The 18,791-nt window shown below is 36.2% G+C and overlaps 1 protein-coding gene across 1 annotated transcript in view; it reads right to left on the minus strand.

Moving 5' to 3' along the window:
* Positions 1 to 12,181: 12,181 nt before the first annotated feature.
* The window catches only part of LOC100023497 (sodium channel protein type 9 subunit alpha-like), a 162,581-nt gene continuing 155,971 nt past the window's right edge, over positions 12,182 to 18,791 (minus strand). The window contains exon 27 of the mRNA XM_056793975.1: positions 12,182 to 15,089. Coding sequence (XP_056649953.1) covers positions 13,906 to 15,089 — 1,184 coding nt within the window. The 3' untranslated portion in view covers positions 12,182 to 13,905. The remainder of the gene's footprint in view (positions 15,090 to 18,791) is intronic.

Raw genomic sequence — 18,791 nt, forward strand, 5'->3', positions numbered from 1 at the left:
CTCTACCTTTTAGTCCAGTGATTTACTTTGAAACAGTCCCCCTTGTCCCCTCCCTTGATGTTTCCCTTTTTAGTCCCTCCCTTTTTGTTCCCTCCCCCTCCCCCCTCTCTTACCCTCCCTTTTTGTTCTCCCTCTCCCCCTCCCCCCCTTGGTTTTCCCTTCTCCTTACCCTTGTTGGGTAAGATAGAATTCAAGATCCCAATGGATCTGGAGGTTTTTCCCTCTCAGAGCTGCTTTCCCTGAGATTGAGGTTTAAGTAACCCCCCCCCTCTCTTCCTCTCCTTCTTATAGGAGTTTTCTTCCCCTCCCCTTCCCATGTGAATCTTTGTGTGAGAATGATTATTCTATTTGGTCTTTCTTTACCCCCTATTTATACATTACATTTTCCCCACATGTTAGTATACATAGGTTGATATAAATGTAGTCCTTATAGAAGAGAGTTTGAGTAAAAGAAGAAGATAACATTTTCCCCTTTCCTTAATATTTACCTTTTCAGGTATTCCTTGCTCTTTGATTTTCGGTATCAAACTTTCCACAGAGCTCTGGTCTTTTCTTTGCAAAAAGTTGGAAGTCTTCTATTTTGTTGAATGCCCATACTTTCCCTTGGAAGTATATAGTCAGTTTTGCTGGGTAGCTGATTCTTGGTTGGAGACCCAGCTCTCTTGCCTTTCTGAAGATCATGTTCCATGCCTTACGATCATTCAGAGTAGAACTTGCAAGGTCTTGGGTGACCCTGATTGGCATTCCTTTATATCTAAATTGTCTTTTTCTGGCTTCCTGTAGGATTTTTTCTTTTGTTTGATAGCTTTGGAATTTGGCAATTACATTCCTGGGAGTTGTCTTTTGGGGGTTTAGTGTAGAAGGTGTTCTGTGAGCTCTGTCAGTGGCTGTATTGCCCCCTTGTTCTAGAATCTCTGGGCAATTTTCTTTGATTATATCTTGTATCACCATGTCCAGTTTGGTGTTTATTTCTGGCTTATCTGGGAGTCCAATTATTCTTAAATTATCCCTTCTCCCCCTATTTTCCAGATCTATCACCTTGTCGGTGAGATATTTTATGTTCTCTTCTAATTTCTTGGTATTTTGGCTTTGCTTTATTGATTCTTGCTCTTTTACACGATCGTTGTCTTCCAGCTGCCTGATTCTGGCCTTTAAAGCCTGGTTTTCTTTTACAGTTTGGTCAAACTGGTTTTGTAGATGCGTGAATTTCTTTTGCATTATTTCCAACTTTTCCTCCCAGAAGGCTTCCATCTTTTTGGTCATTTCTGATTCAAATTCTTCATAGGTTTGTGGAGAGTTTCCATTTCCTTTGGAAGGTTTTGGAGCATTTTCTTTTATATTATCTTCTGTCTGCTCTGTATTTTGTATTTTGGCTCCATAGAATGTGTCCAAAGTCGCCCCTTTCTTCTTATTTTTCTTGGTATTTTGGGGCTTCTGTGGTTCTGTGGAGTTTGTCATCTCTGAATGTGGAGGATTAGTTTTTCTTGTCTCTTTCTGGTGTTCAGAGGCAGTCCTGGGCAGATAGTTCTATGGGCTTTCCCTGGGTTAAACTGAATATGCCTCACTGGAACTGGAATGGAAGGGTCGGACCACAAGGCCACACTCTCCCCCCGGCTCGCTTTCCGGAAGTTGCCTTCAGAATCGCTGGCCGTGAGGCTGTTTCGTCGGCCTGCGGGGGGATGGGCTGCCGCTTCCCCAAGCTCCGAGAGCACAGACTTTCACTGAGACTTGGATAGCAGGATCCAGCCCGTGAGGCTGTCTTGCCCGCCCTGAGGGTTGCTGTTGTTTTGACCAGCTCTCTGCAGCGGAGGCCCCAGGCAGTAACTTTCACCGGGACTGTAGAAGGCCCTGAGGGTTGTTGTTTCCGAGGACCCTGCTCTCTGAGCCGGCCGGGCTGCGGCTTCCGGGAGCCTTGGACTCTGCGCTCCTACCCCTGAGGTCCGAGGGATCTCGGGTTCTGGCTTTTAAGGGGAGCCGTACCTTTTGAACCGGGTCCAGGTCCAGGAGGAGGGTTCCCAGGGTCTGTGCTGTTGATCGTTTTGAATTTCGGCGCCTTAGGAGCTTATCGTTTGAGATTGGTCGGGAAGGGTTTTCCGGAGATCTGAGCTTTAGCTTTCTCTAAGCCGCCATCTTAACCGGAAGTCAACTTTTTAATTTTCTAAGAAGATTTTATGGAACCAGGAGTAGTTTACATTCTTGAGTTCACTGAGCACTAATGTATTTGTTTACTTTACAGGTCTTATCTTTTTATTGTTTTTCTCTGTTTTGTTTTTCTGGAATATTCAGATGTCCATACAATATTTAATCATTGTTTTGTGACATTTTGCAATCCATGTTTTCTCCCTGCCTCCCAATCTTACCCCTCAATCTGTTATGGGGTTTGGATGTGTACCCCTTGGGGTTTGGGAAGGATACTTTTTGCAAGCATGCAATGACTCCAAAACTTGGCTTAAAAACAAAAAGAGAAATTTATTAATTTAGAAACTAATGTTGAGAGTGGCCAGGAGGATAACAAGGTGGGACAGCAAGATGGGGAGCAGTTCTTTGGCAGGACAGCAGTTCTGGGGTTTATATACTCTTTAGATGTCCTGGTGTGGACATGACTTAAGAGTGCTATCCCTCAGGCATTTGGTGGAGTGAGGTGGTCATCTGACTGGAGTCTGCCTGGAGGCATAAAGATTCATCTCTTTGTTCATCTTAAATCTAGAGGACAATTAAGGAGGATGAACATCTCAGGACCCTAGGTGGGGTCATTGGGTTTTTCTAAGTTCAGAGTCACAAGGATACAAAGGCGAGGGAGTTTCTCTGATAATAGTCCCCCTGGGTTTCTGGAGTACAGTGCCCATGTCAAAATCATTTTGTCTCTGGGATCCCTTTATCTCAAAAAGCTTATATCATAATCCCACTACCTTTAGTTTCCCTGGTACTGAACCAGCTGGCATAGACAATCTCAATGATGCCTCAGTTATGGAGAGTTCAGCATGAAAGTCACATGCCCTCTATTTGACTTTTCCCTTCAAGGTTTATTTATTCCAATATGCCAATATTCCCTATTTCCCTCATAGGACTCCACAAGTTCAATGCATATTGCTGCTGAGGGCTATAGAGATGGAGGCTTGTGTGGGTGACAGGCTGGATCTTTGCTGGAAACACAATCACTTCTGCTAACTTTCAAAAATATAAATCTATCAGATTCTTCATCAGAGTAGTCTCCTCTGTATCAGTTCAGTTTTGTATAATTCAGAATCTTAGCAGTAGATAGAAAGCAAACAAGAACAGGTCTAACCTTCAGAAGCAACTCGGCCTGAATCTTCCAGCTGAACCAAGAAGAGCATGGCACTCCAGACTGGCTGAACAAGCTCCTCTCTCCTCCAACACGGGGAAGCAAGCCCCACAGGGAAAGAAGGCTGTGCTAGTCACAAGACCCAACTGCAACTACTAGTCGGCCCCTTCCCCCACAAACTGTCAGTCTTATTTCCTTTCCACACATGGCTACAAGGAAATGAGAGGTGCACAAACAGGCTCAGAAAGAAAGAGAAGCCTGAAGGTGGGGTATCAGGGAGTGGTCAATTTCCAACAGATCTGAAAGGGAAAGGTCCAGCCCAGGGCTGGGCTACCTGGGAGAGGTCATTAACACAATGGGAGAAACTACCAGGACAAAAGGTTACTTAACATTTGATTGAGATCTACTGTGTTCATCCAACTAGGACCATTAAGTACCTTAAGGTCTATTATTCAGTCTGAAAAGGTTAAGTCTGGGACTTCCCTGGGGGTGAATTCTCAGAGGACAGGGGAAGAATTGGGGGCTCCAGATTTCAAGTTGATAAGGGTGTAGACTGGGGCTGGTTACAGTGATTGGTGTTCATTTTCTACAGTTATTTCAGAGTGTTTTACATTATTTGGAGGTGGTTTCCATCTTTCCCTCTTGTTGGAATTTTATTTAACATGTACTTAACACATTAATTATTGTCTTAGGTTATAGAATGAGGGAGATATGCTGATAGCTATTTTTTTTTACCATATTTCTGGCTACATGACTGGTTTTGACTTCTTAACAGGTAAGGTGGATGCTTCTTCCAAATGTATTTCATCTAATGCACTTAGAATTGACATCTCAGAATAATGATAAGAGTTAGGAGAACATAATGCTTTTCTGAGGGAACACCAGGCTCCCTACATAGATGGTATTGAGAAGCAATAAAAATCTGCCTGTAATTGTTCCTTCTGATCTTCATTGAAACTTTTTGCACTCACGGTAGATCAAGTATCATGTAAACATAGAATAGGCTAACAAACCAATAATCAACAGGTCATTTATTACACTAAGCATAGATATTCTACAGTGCCAAATTTCATCAGGGACTATATAATCCTCAAACAAAATAGAGGGACTGACTCTCTTGGACAGAAATACACAACTCACAATACTACTAGTAATAGTACTAGAAAGATAAATTAGTCTTAATGAATTCTAACAGTGTTTGGCAGCTAGAATTGGAGATATTTTCTTTAGTTTAATTCTGGTTTGGGCAGATGGTCTAACTCAGCTTGAAGATAACCAATGGACAGAAAATCTGTAGGTAAATTGAGGGGGGATGTCTACCCCAATCATGTGAAGGCTTCCCTAATAGAATGAGCAGATGAGAACAATTTGTTCCAAAAGCCATGAACCTGGAGAAACCAAGGACTGTGGAGTGTTTGAGTTTGGTCTGGCATTGAAGATGCCAATGTCACACTCTGCATTCTGGGCCATCAGCAGTCATTCTTGACATGGGCACTGTACCCCAGAAACCCAGTCAGACTATTGTCAGGGGAACTCCTTTGTTGTTTTTTCTGACTCTGAGACTAAAAATACCCAATGACCTCACCTAGAGTCCTGAGATGACTATCTTCCTTTGATCGTCCTCTAGATGGTCAGAAAGATGCACCTTCAGACCACACCTCGATCCTATCAGACATCTGTTTGTCCCCTAAAACTAAGGAATCTTTATGTCCCCAGGCAGACCCCAGTATGATCACCCCACCTCATGCCTGAGTGACTAACTGTTGTGAAGAATATATAAAATCCCCAGAACTGATGTCATCTGGGGGACAGCCTCTCCATCCATGCTGTCCTCTTGGGGGAACAGCCTTTCCTTTCATGCTGTCTTCCCAGGGAACTGCTCCCCATCTTGCTGTTCTACCTTGCTCTCCTCCTGGCCACTCTCAACATTACTTTCTAAATTAATAAATCTCTTTTGTTTTTAAGCTAAATTTGGGAGTCATTGCATGCTTGCAAAAGGCATCCTTCCCGAACCCAAAGGGTATCCTTCCATGCCCATAACAATTCCGACTTTTTTCCTTGCCACTTGAAGAGTCAGACTGACAAATTAATGCAATTCTGCCTCTCTTAAATCCAATTCATATACAAGTCAAAACATCACATTAGGATATTGCTGGTAAGAACAAAGGGGCAGTTATATAGCTCTGCAGATTGAGTGCTAGGCCTGGAGAAGGGAGGTCCTTGGTTCCAATCGAATCTCAGACATTGCCCAGCGGTATGACCATGGGCAAGTCACTTAATCCCAATTTCCTATCCCTTAGTAGAAAGCAAGCTCTTCTCCTTTGGAATCAATACTTAGTATTGATTGCAAAATAGGGGGTAAGGGTTTAAATAAGAAGCAAACAAATAAAAAAAACAAGGACAAATAACAACAATAGCAACCTCAATTTAAGGCATTGTTATGCAAATTGGGTTATTTCACATTTGCTTTTATGTCCTTGAAAGTACTCCTAGTTTTCTACAAAATGCTTCTAGATTCCCATAACTTAGCACCTTGGACAGAGTTCTATGATGAGTGTTTAGTACCTGTTTATAACTTATAATAACTCTATCACGTTCAAAAAACCTCAGAACTGGAAGATTATCTAGTCCAAAACTATATTTGAATACAAATCCTTTTTTTTTTTTTCCAATACTCCAATGGGAGGTAATTCAACCTCTCTCTGAAGATTTCCTATGAGGGTGAAGATACTATCCCAGAAAGTTTATTAAATTCTGTAAAGAACCTTTTGATCATTTGATTGGTATATAAATAAAAGTGTAAATTGACTTGGTAGAAGTGTAATTTATATTGGCACAATCTAGGAATGAACCCTGAAATATTCCTCTAGTTATTTAAGTTGTTAATTTTCTTTAAAATGTAATTGATTCTAAACATTTATTGTGTTCTTTGGTAAATTGATCCCAGGATACTTCATAAATTAGTAGTTTGGAATATAACTTCTCTGCCTTTGATTGCCACTGGATTTTGTCATATATAGAAATGCTTGTTCCCTCTTTTCTACTACTACTCAATCATCACTAAGGAAACTCGGGAACCAAATAGGACTCCATTTATTCTGTGTTCTTGTCCTTTTTTGTGAGGAATTATTGCTTTCAGGATAGGACAGAAAGTAGAGAATGAGAAAAAAATTTGCATCAAATTTCTCTGGTTAGGATTTAGTATTTTTTAAATATGCATATGTGTGTATGTTACTATATATATATACTTATATATATGCATATGTAGCCATTCCCTCCAAAATGCACTCAAAAATATGAACAAACAAAAAGATATGAATAAATATGCAATTCTCAAAAGAATTGTTATATCTGTACATATATTTTAAGTGTCAGGGAAAATTCAAAGCTTGATGATAAAATTCTTGGTCTCAAGGGCATTATATTTTGCCTAGAATGGCTATTATTTTAATTAGTTAGTAAATACTTATTAGGCAGCTATTATAGCTCTAAAGTGCACTTAAAACACAAAGGCAGAACTTTAAAAATCCTCTTTCAGAGAGATATCTTTATGGCAAAAACAACACATATACATGAAGTGTGTAGAATAAATATAAAAACAAATACTAGATAGGTTTGTTAGGAAAGGAATTAGTAGTTGTGGGAATCTTAAAATGCTTAATATAGAAAGTGGTCCTTGATATGAATCTTGAATGAAGTAAAACACTGTATAAGGTGAAACTGAGAAGAAAGGTGCTAAATATAATCTAGAGGCAATAATATAAGTATTGATGAAATGATCATTGCTGTCCACTAGCAGAATTGATGCATTACTGGAAGAAGTGAACCATATTTTATATTGATAACATTTCTCTACACAGATATAGAAAACATAAAAAACTTATACATGAATAGATTATCTTCAGAGAAAGAAACAGAAGAACCAATGGAATCTGTTTCATCTTTTGCCTGACACAGTAATAGATTATACTGTCTTCAAGCTCTATAATCATGCCTTGCTGAGTCTGTTTTTCCAATGTTTTTCATGTCCTTTCCCTTTTTTTTTACTCATTAGTTCTGTTTATCATTACTTTTCATTGTGACTACAGCACTAGCCTCCTACTTAGTTGGTCTTCTAGTATCTCTCCTTTCTAATCCAGCTTGCAAACAGCAGTCAAAATTATCCACATGAATCACACAAGTATCTTAAGTGGTTTATTCTTTTTGCTCTTTTAAAAAAACAAAACTCTTCAGTCTGATATTTAAAACCCTCCACAGCTGGTTCCCATTTATTTTTCAAGTTGTTTAATACTATTCTGTATCACAAATTCCTCTATGTCCATCTCTTGTATCCTCCATTCCTTAAATGACCAGCTTATCTCCTTTTCCCTCATATTTTTTCCTTGATTGTACATCTTAAAACATTTCTTGCTTACTAGTCATTGTTGGTTAAATGCTACAAACATTACTATGTAATCCAATTTTTCTTTGGATTTTAAAAGTTGTTTTTTATTATAAATGCAATTATTAAATAAGTATATAAACAGTAATGCAGAAAAACTATAACATAAAATCCTTACCATTTAATGAATTAAAATCTAATTAAGTTACCACTAAGGAAAGGAATATTTTCCTATGTTTTATTCTAGAAATTTCTTATTCCTCTTCCTTACTTTTTCTTCTTTCTTTCTTTCTTTCTTTTCCTTCCTTCCTTCCTTCCTTCCTTCCTTCCTTCCTTCCTTCCTTCCTTCCTTCCTTCCTTCCTTCCTTCCTTCCTTCCTTCCTTCCTTCCTTCCTTTCTTTCATTTTTTCTGCAGATATTGCCTCTTACCACAAAAAATAGATCTTTCCATATTATTTGTTTCATATTTATAATTCTATGGAAGTATATTGTTCCTTCTTTTTCATGGAGTTACTATTATTTTTTACTTCTTTCTTTGAAAATTGCTTGTGTCTTTTGAACTTTTAATTGTGTTCAATTTTGACTCTTCCAAGATGGTACATTTTATGTCTTATAGACATGTAACATCAGGGAGAAATTATTTACAGTACATACAGTAATAAATATGATGCTTTATGGTTTAGAAAGTGCTGTATATAAATGTTATCCCAATTTGTCCTCAAAACAACCATGGATTGTTAAGTGCTGTGAGTATCATCATTTTATAGACGAGGAAACCGAGTTAGAGGTAAATGACTAGATCAGTGATTTAACAGAAGAATGAAGGTATATCTGTATTGAGGTCCTCGAGACTCAAGATCTAGTACCCAATATATATTTACATAGCCAATATACAACCTAGCTGGGATAGACAGATATTTGCTTCAGTAATCAATTTAGAACCATTGAAAATACAGTACAATTTCCTATTTTCTGCTTGTCCTGGTTTCCTGCTACTTAATCTTAAAATTATAAGCCCAGCTCACTGTCCTTTTGCAGTATGCTATTATGTACCACAGGTCTCAGCTATCTCAATTTATTAGATTATAAGCTGTTTTATGTACACAAATTTCCCAAATAACTGAATTTGATTAACGTAAGAACTGAAACATCTTTAATATAACTATTTTTAGATATAATCCTTTCTAAAGTGAATTTTACAGTTCCCTAACTTCTTACATGGCAGTGAGGTGGTGCAATAGATAGAGCACCAGGGCTGGTGGTGTCAACAATCTGACTTCAGACACATACTAGCAATGACCCTGAACAAGTAATTTAACCCTGCTTGTTACCTCATCTATAGAATGACATGGAGAAGGAAGTGGCAACCAACTCTAGTATTTTTGCCAACAAAACCCTAAATGGGATCAAGAAGAGTAAGTCACATCTGAAATGACTGAATAACAACAAATTTTCTTATGCAGTATAATTGTAAAATTGTAAAAGTAAATTTCTTACACAGTATAAATAATTGAAGCCAGGAGACGAATCTTTGAATCTACCTCAAATGTTTAATAATTATATGACCTTGTACATGCTGTTATACTCTTTTGGTCTCCATTTTCTTATATGTTAAATAAAGGAATTGAAATCAAGGACCCCCAAGTCCAAGGACACCTCCATATCTAAATCTAGGTACCCCTTATGAAAATCAGTTTGAGTACTATGGTGTCATAAAGTAATACTGTTCAATAGTATTTGATCTTCCATGAAGTGTTCAAATATTTGCTGAATAGAATGGAATCAAATGGAATTGAAATGTTCTGCTGAATAATGGCAGTGTACAATGCTGTTTCCTCCTACGGTAAATGACTCATCTTTTCTTTTGACTTTATTTTTTCTCCACTTTGAGTAGGTGACAGTCATCACTTTTGTTGTCATTGGGTCTGTCTCTAGCAGCAACATTCCCATCCCTTTCTCATTCCTTTTCAGTTTACTTTAGGCTGGGAAAGGAGATAAAGCTTAGCTATCAGTAAGTGTGTTTCTCTGAAGATGTATCATTCTTGACAGTTTTTATTTTATATCTCCACAACACTTTACTCAGGCTTTAGAGGACATTCAACTTCATTTTAGCTAGTCCTAGTTATGGGATCTGATGGATGGAAAATGTGTACCCTTTCATTCTGGGCAGCAACACTGGGGAAGAAGATAATGTCAAAGAGAGATTTCCTTTGGTAAATAGAGTATAGTCTTCTAGACACAAAGAAAATAATAACATTAGATTTCTTCAACAGAAAAGGAGTAAAATCTACAATTTAGCTTGTATTTGACCAAGTGACCTGGTAAGGGACATCTGGCTAGATCTAAAATACCTATTTTCCCTTGAAGTGTGAAGCGTCTTTTACGATTTTCCATTTGTACTAGGCTATATTTCTACCTAGATGAGAAAGACAAAAATAAAATAAGTCTCTTTCCCAATGAAGTCTATGTGGGTTGAGAATTTGGGGATTAATGGGCATGGAAGGTGAGCTGGATTTAATGACACAAATTGTTGAGAACTGTAGGCTATAAGGATGTCATAAGTCCTAGAATTAGTATTGTCCCAGTAAATATTTGATAAGTAGCTTTAAAAATAAATGAACACAAAACATACTTTTAAGTTTAAGCTAACATTTCTTCTATCCCTTTCTTATTTCAGATGATCAACAAAAAACAAATTGAGCCCTGCTTTGTAGCATTTACTGATTTCCATTGTGTCAGTACCTAAACTGAAAACTCAACAATTGACTATAATGAATTGGTGCAAACTGTCTCCAGGGGACATAGTGATCATGTGACTTATCTAGTTAATATGAATGAGACAAGATCTAGATTCTTAAATTTGTGATACAATTCTGTAATTTTTTCAAAAGATTTCAAACCCAGAATAGTAAGCAGGTTTTAGGGAAGAGAAGGAAGAGAAACCTATTTAGATTGACCACTGTATAGTATTCTCCTATGCCCATGTTGCCAAACCTATGGCACACATGCTGGAGGGGCGGCTCCCTTCCCCTTCTCCACCATGCCTGAGGACATCACCTGCCCCTCTACTCAGCAGCCCACTGGGAGCACTTCCTCCCTCCCCTGTCTAGGGTAAGAGGGCAGTTCACATGCACGATGAGGATGCAGTTTGGGCACTCGAACTCTAAAAGGTTCTCCATCGCTATGCTTATGCAATTTACATACTTTTACCAATAAGTCTGGGATCTGCACATGGCTAAAGATTGATGAAAACAAAATGATTTTCCCTTGTTCTTCCTTTCCTATGCCAAATAAATTTCCCAATGCCATTGGTTGCTGGAATATAACACCTCCCTATATCCAGACATTCTAGATTTTTTTCATTGTAAATTTAAGAATGAGAGATGACTGACTGTTGGGGATCTACTGGGCAATATTAAGAAAGTAACTTTGACTCCCTGCCATTTAGAAAATCTAGAACCAGAAGGAAAATGGCAATGCATTTTAATCACTGATGAGTGATTAACTTTTAGTTAAAATAAAAATGTGAGTGTAAAAAAGAATTTGCAAGTAAAATAATAGAACAAAAATGTTTTCTATTATAGATATGTTATAATGTTTTTAGAAAATAAATTCCAACATAATACTGAAGGAAGCCCTATTTCAACACTCTGGATAAAAGAGCACTGGAATAGAAGTTAAAACATCTAGGTTTTGGTTTTGGTTTTAATGGTAAGTCTGGGCTTTTTCTCTTGGTGTAAATAGGTTAGACAACATGCTCACTAAAGATCTTTTCAGTTCTGATAATCTGTGGGTCTTGGAGATAGGACCATCATTTGATTCCAAGGCAACTCACTTTTAATATCAATTACTTAACTTCCTCTTCAGTGATCTTAGGTAAGTCACTACATCTTTATAATTACTCAGTTTCCTCACTACAGAATGGAATTAAATGGCAAGATTTCCAAAATCCTTTTCTGTTAAGATAATCTTTTGAATATTTTCTTGGGGGTTCAGCAGTGGTTGGAAACTTTTTTATCCTGTTTCCCCTAAATATCTGTTTGCTCTAAAGGTTTCTGATAATCCTCCTTCCACTAGAAATTGGGCTTTTCATATTCCAACTTTGAAGAAACCATTGCCCTTGGTGTCCAATTCACATTTGTTGATGTGAATTACCACTTTGAGAGAGGCTATAATAAGTTTATTAGTATTCTGCTAACTATCTTGTGGAAACACCAAAAATGACTGTAAAGTGTAGAATATAAGAGAATGGAACACTTGTGAAAGGCAAGGAAAGAGTGAATTCTGAAAGTGTATGACTAATCTTTATTTAAAAAGGCACAATAAGTAATTATATTGGATTTAGTAGGATGTAGACTTTATATTTACCATTTGGGCAACAACTATCTTTAAACTGTCTGGTAACAATATTCTCAAGGTAGTTTGGCAATCAAAGTCTAGTTGTCTTTAGGGAAACTGATAGAAATGAGTAAGGTTTAATTTGCAGTGTCAAAACATAATTTTCATGTTCAATTAAATTCAATTCAACAAACATTTATTAAGCACCTATTATTTACCAGGTTCTGTGTTAGGAACAGAAAAAAAATGAAAAAAGATCTTGCTTTGAATAAGATAGCATTCTCTTGGGAGAAAACAAGCACATAGATAAGTCATTATAAAACATATACAAAATACAAGATTTTGGTGGGGGGAGAATGAGGAGGAAATGATCAATCACTACATTAGTCACCATTTCATTGTTATGTACTGTCACATGACAGATATAAAGAAAACTTTACTGTAGAAAAACCCAAGGCGAACAAAAAATATATTTCCACAAGTCTCCTCAAAGGAATAATAGCTATGATTATCCAGTCTTGGGCAATAGGCAGAGAAATAGGAAAATGGGGTGGCAAAACCAACATACATTTATAGTAATCTGTAGATCATTGATACTTCATGGACATTGAGTACATCAACTTATGTGATGAAAGTTTGAGAAGGACGATGTCGACAAACATTTATAGATCTCTTATGCTGTACAGGACACTGCATTGTGGGAGTAGATACATGATATTTATAATAATGTTTCCAAGTGATGGCTGTTTGCCCAGACATGCACCATATTATTATATATCCAGTTGATTTGCAGCAAATATTTCATTGAGGAATAAAATCTTAGCCATGCTGAGTTAGGAAATACCAGCCAATGAGAAGAGAATCTAGCTCACATAGTGATTGGTAGTTGGGTCATCTGAGATATTTTATGGAAGGAAAGTAGTTTCTTAAAGAAAATTCAAGAAAAGACTTGGGAATTGTTGCCTCACTTTGATTACTGCATGTATTTTTCTGATGGCAGTGGAAATCTTCACATCATTTTGAAGTTATGGGGAAATATAAATTTAGAGGAAATATAAGAAAGAAGATGGAATATGGGGCAAAATACCTTTGCGCATAACCTCTCTAATATTTGGGTTGAGTGGTTGGTACATAGAGTCAGAAGTCCATATGTTAAGAGAATTCTATAGGATTTTAGGCATAAAAGCTAATGCTGATGCAAGATAGAATAATATTAAGTACTTTAAATAAAAGATACCAATTTTCACACACATGCTACAATTTTGATAGCCTATTTCCCTAAGTATTTGCTAAAATCTCAGGAACTTCAACTTCTCTGACAATTGCATTTTAAGGGACCAATAAAACACTTTGACTTCCTATTTTTCAAATAGAATGAATAAGATCAGCATGTATTAAGTACATATGTTCCTTATTGTATACCTTTTATTTGTGCATATGTGTTCATGTACATGTGAGTGTATGTGACAGAGAGCTATAAAGAGACAGAGAAAAAAAGCTAGTTTGTGGTGGATGGGAAAGTGGGTAATGAATGGCAAGGATGCTATGAAAAATAGCCAAAGGCAAAAGTGCTGATGTATTTTATTAAAGCTAGGCGATTTAGATTCTACCTCCCTTAGTCCATGGTCCCTATCTTTCTTAGCAGCTTTTTTTTATCTTTTCTCTATTATAAGAGAAGCAGTGCAAACAGAAATCCCTTATTAAGTTGCTTTAATATTGAATCACAGTTAGGCAGTGAAGAATCATTGTATTGTTAGAAGCACAGATGATGTGTTTAAGTCTTGTTTTTTTTCTCTTTTGGTTAAAAACAATTGTTTTGGCATAGACTTACCAAAATTGCTCTGTTTTATGTAATGTCACGTTCATAAATTCTAGCAAATTGCTGACAAAAGTAATTCCTTGCTCATTTTTCCTTTTCCCTGTCACTTTTGCCTATGTCTTCTTTTTCTGTTTGGTCCATTTCATGTTTCTCTCTGTCTTGCTCTATCACACTATCCAAATATAGGGAATTAGAGGGAGGGCTCAGAAAACTTACTTTCTCTAGAGTGGAATTCTCTGGAATTTTATCAATTACTATGGCTTCTTCAATAGTTAGTTTCTCTCTAGCTTCACCTTTGATATTATATATACCAGATTCATTTTGCCTCAAGCAGAAACGTCTAAAAGCACGCTGAATGACAAGAGCTGATACCTCCTCTTGTTTTCTTTTTAGAGTTGTTGTAACTGGTTCATAGGAAACTTGGAAGAGACATGATGACAGAAAATGTTTACGCAATGGTAAACAGATATGGTTAAACTCTTCACTTTCTCTCATAACACACTTTGTAAAAGCAATTAAGACATCAGCACAAAAAACTCGATCCCCTTTGACCATGGGAAGATCCATGGCTGTGAGCTGGATTTTGTTTGGCTTAGCTATAAGAAATGGAGGATCCAATGAAGCAGCAAATTCAGAAAGCTGACTATAGTCTATGAAATGGGTGCCATCTGGATCAAATTGCTTCCACACCTCATAAAAATTGTCAAAAACTTCCTCACTAAGGAGCTGAGCATTTTCTTCAGTCACAACATTGCAAATCTCCAGAATAACAACAATGAACAAGTTTACAAGCACCAGAAAGGATATAATGATGTAACTCACAAAGTAGAAAACCCCAAAAGAGGGACTTCCACAATCTCCTTTTACAGAGCTTCCTGGGTGAATTTTTTCAGGGTCACAGTCTGGGGGTCCAGTACTAAGAACTGGTTCCAGTAAGCCATTCCAACCAGCAAATGTAGTAATTTGGAAGAGGCAAAGCATGCTGTTGCCAAAGGTTTCAAAGTTGAACATGTCATTAATTCCAGCATCCTTTTTAATATATGCAAAGTGGGACATTCCAAGAATAGCATAGATAAACATGATTAGGAGGAGCAAAAGTACAATATTCAGTAAAGTAGGAAGGGAAAGCATCAGAGCATAAATTAGTGGGCCCAAGACCTTGGTTCCTTTAATGAAATTCAGGACTCGTCCACACCTGATGAGACGGATCACTTGCACTTGGGAATAGGTCAGGAGATACTTGACTGTCAAATGAGGCAGTAATACAACTGTGGGAAAATACAAAAAGTAGCATATTTAAACATTCATAATGAGTTTATAACTAATACATTTATTCTTCTTCATTTCCTTTTTTAAATAAATAGATCATAGGAATTTGTATAATACAATTTAGCTGCCCTAGGAAAGTTTAAATTTAGAAAGAAAATGGAACTAGAACATGCATGCCTTTCTAAACCATTCAAAGACATTAGAAAGGGTATTGTTTGAAGAGGAGGAATATTATTTAGAGTGATAAATCCTTTTAAGGAACAGAGCTACAAGTGTAAATAATGGGAAAAAATCATCCAGATTCACAGATTTCAGAGTTAGTAGGAATTTCCACTCTAATATACTCAATACATTGTAACCCAGACTCCTTGAAAAATCTCCAAAAGAAGGAATTTACTACCTCTCAAGACACCTCATTCTCCTATTGAATAGCTTTAAAATTACTAGGATTTTTTTTTTCATATAAGCAATATGAAGCTTAAATCTCTTTATGCAATTTCATCCCATTACTCTTAATCCTGACCTATGGGGCCAAAGAGAACAAACTGAATGTTTCTTTTACATTTTAAAATATGTGAAGACAGCAGTCATATGCCTCCTGAGTCTCTTCTAGGTTAAACATAGCAAGTTCCCTTAACTGTTACTCTGATATTATGGATTTAATGAATTTCACCAATGTGATTGCTTTCTTCTTTTTACTTCATCATTGACATTCTTAAAGCATGATGCCTATTATTTTATATGATGTAAGATAGGAAGCAGAATATAGTGAACTATTAAATTCTTCCTGGAAGCTAGGCATCTCTTAACATAGTTTAAGATTACAGTTTGTTTGTTATTTTTGGCTTTCCATCCCACATTTCTAACTCATATTGAATTTGTAATCGGTTATACTAGTTTTAGAATAATGGCTATCTATCATGCCTTCTTTATTTTATACTTATGATGCTATTTTTTACATTGAATTTCATATCATCTAATGTGCTATGCATCATCCTTCCTATGTATGTGTTAACTGAAAATTTGATGAGCATACCATTTATTCCTTTATTCAAGTCATTGAAAAAATATTAATTAGGATGGAGTCAAGGAAGGTTCCTGAGGTATTTTCCTGCAGAATTTCTGTCTTTCTGATAATGGATCATTAACAACTTTTCAATTTCAGCTATCCAACCAGTTCTAAATTAAACTTACTATATTCTCAAATATGCCATATATTTTCATCTTCTCTACAAGTACAGAATGAGGTTTATAAATGCTTCACTTAAATCTAGGCAAAGTACACCACAACATTCCCTTACTCTAATATTAACTATTCTGGATAAATTTGTGATGTATCTTTATATAATCATCACTTCTTTTTTTAGATGTTCTCCAGGCATATTGTCCATGATTTGTTCTATAATTTCCCTTGAAGTTCAATGATTTAATGTGGATAACCTTTATTCTCTTCTTTGTTTGAAAACTGAAATTTTACTTTCTCCGGTCTTGTAATAAAGGATGTATGACATAGTGGTAAAAGTGCTAGACTTAAAGTCAAAATAATCTGGCTTCAAATTGTATGTATAACTACTATTAGCTGGTTGACCAAGGTTCAATCATTTAAATGCTATGATTCTCACTTTCCTCATATGAAAAATAAGAGGATTAGGATAAATGATATGAATGGCATCTGAAGTCTAGTTTTGATACAGTTCTTTTGGCAAATGGAATTCTTCAGTGACAGACAAATGTTCTCTTATTATCTTTATGTGTCTTTCATATCACTTTCCTGTTAATAATTTTTGTTATGTAATTTCTGCTTGAAAGGTAATTTCCATTGCAGAGACAACTATCAAAGAATGAACTCACTCTCTATTCAATTGCCAGGTATCACCATCACACACTGAGGAATGAATGAAGGAAGTAAGGGGATGGGGGAAGGAGAAAAAGAGACACACACACAGACACAGATAGACACAGTGACAGAGAGAGGTAGAGAGAGAGCTTCGACAAAAATAAATAATTTTAAGTCCTGAAAGTACTTCCTAAAGTAATGAAATCAATATTATATCATGTCCCTTGTGACTTCCCCAAATCCTCATCTTATGTTTTCTTTCTGTCTAGGTGATTTGTAATATACTCCAAAGATAAAGTCAGTTGTTTCTCTCATGAGTGCCCTCTACCCAAATACTCTGCCATGCTCTCTTTTGGGTGCCTGTATTTTCTCGCATTAATACATTTTCTCAACATAGAACTTATCTTTATTCTGTTTCTTTGGAATATGGTAGTAATATTAAGAGTTTAATCCAGTAATGGGTTCCATCTATTATTACTCAGAAATAAATATGAAGTCAAATTTGATCTCTTGTGTTGGGGTCTCTAGTTTCTTCTTTATTGTTTTCAACTCTGATCAATTTTTGCAGAGATCTCTGACACCATGAATTTAGATATTGATACTATGATTTTCTTTTTCCTGTGAATTTCTATTTTTTACTTTATTAAAACAATTTCTATGGTGTTTAAATTTATGGTTACATATAATCAGTTTGTTCCTGTCGCCACCATTTAGTATAAAGAACTTTTCATCTGTTTTTCAACAAATACAATATTACTAGACTTTTAAAAAATTCTGGATAGGAATACGTCAATTCTCTATTTAAGCTAAGATTTAGACATCTAAATCTATTTCTTAAATACTATTTTCCTAGTTAACTGTTTATTTTCTAAATATTTTTCCTATTTATTCATTCTTTGCTTTAAATGGAAAACACAAACTCTAAATCCCTCTGGTCATTGGTTTCTTGTCCAACTCTTCAGAGACACTAATAAAATGTTTATAAAATTCTTTTGGAACTGTCATATGATCATATACAAATTACCAAAAGTGAATAGTTGTTATTCATTTTGAGAAGTCTTGGAAGAGTTCCTAAAATATTTTGGATACATGATTTAGGAGGGAAAAATCTCTCTATAATTATTTTTACAAGAATAATGTTAAGGATTTTGAAAAATGGAAACAAGGAGATGGGAATCTAGAATAAAAGACAGAATGGGTAATGATATTAAGATGGAATTTAGCTTCTTCATAATTTTTAATGATGACATTTACATTATTCATGTATCTTATCCCACCCCACCCCCACTATGTGCTCTGTGATCCAGTGACACGGGTCTTTTAGTTCTTCCTCAAACAAGATATGTCCCTGCCCCAACCAGTTTGATTGGCTGTCTCCCATGACAAGAATGCTCTCTTGACTCATCTTTACACCTATTGGCATCCCTAGATTCTGTCAAGTGCCAGCAAAAATTCTATCTATTTTGAGGAAGCTTATCCTCATCTCCCTTATTTATAGTGCTTTCCTCCTTGGACTATTTCCAATTTATCCTCTCTCTATACCTGGCTTTCACATAGTTCTTGAAATGTGAATTCACTCATCAGGCTTTGGGGACTTATTAGATGCAATTTTTTGTAAGTCTTAGCACAGTGCTTGTCACATAGTAGATGTCTGACTGTCACATAGTAGATGTTTTAAAATTTTTATTGACTGGATAAGTGACCATTAAACAATGAGAAGCACTGTAAAATTCAAAAGACAAATTCTAAAACATAGGATGCTGGCCACAGATAGACATGCAAAAGAAGATGAAAAAATACTAGAGTTGGAAAATATATCAGAGATTATACAGGTCAGTCTGATCCTAAAGAAGACACTCCTTTA

The sequence above is a fragment of the Monodelphis domestica genome, chromosome 4, assembly GCF_027887165.1.
Source record: "Monodelphis domestica isolate mMonDom1 chromosome 4, mMonDom1.pri, whole genome shotgun sequence".
Classification (NCBI taxonomy): Eukaryota; Metazoa; Chordata; class Mammalia; order Didelphimorphia; family Didelphidae; genus Monodelphis; species Monodelphis domestica.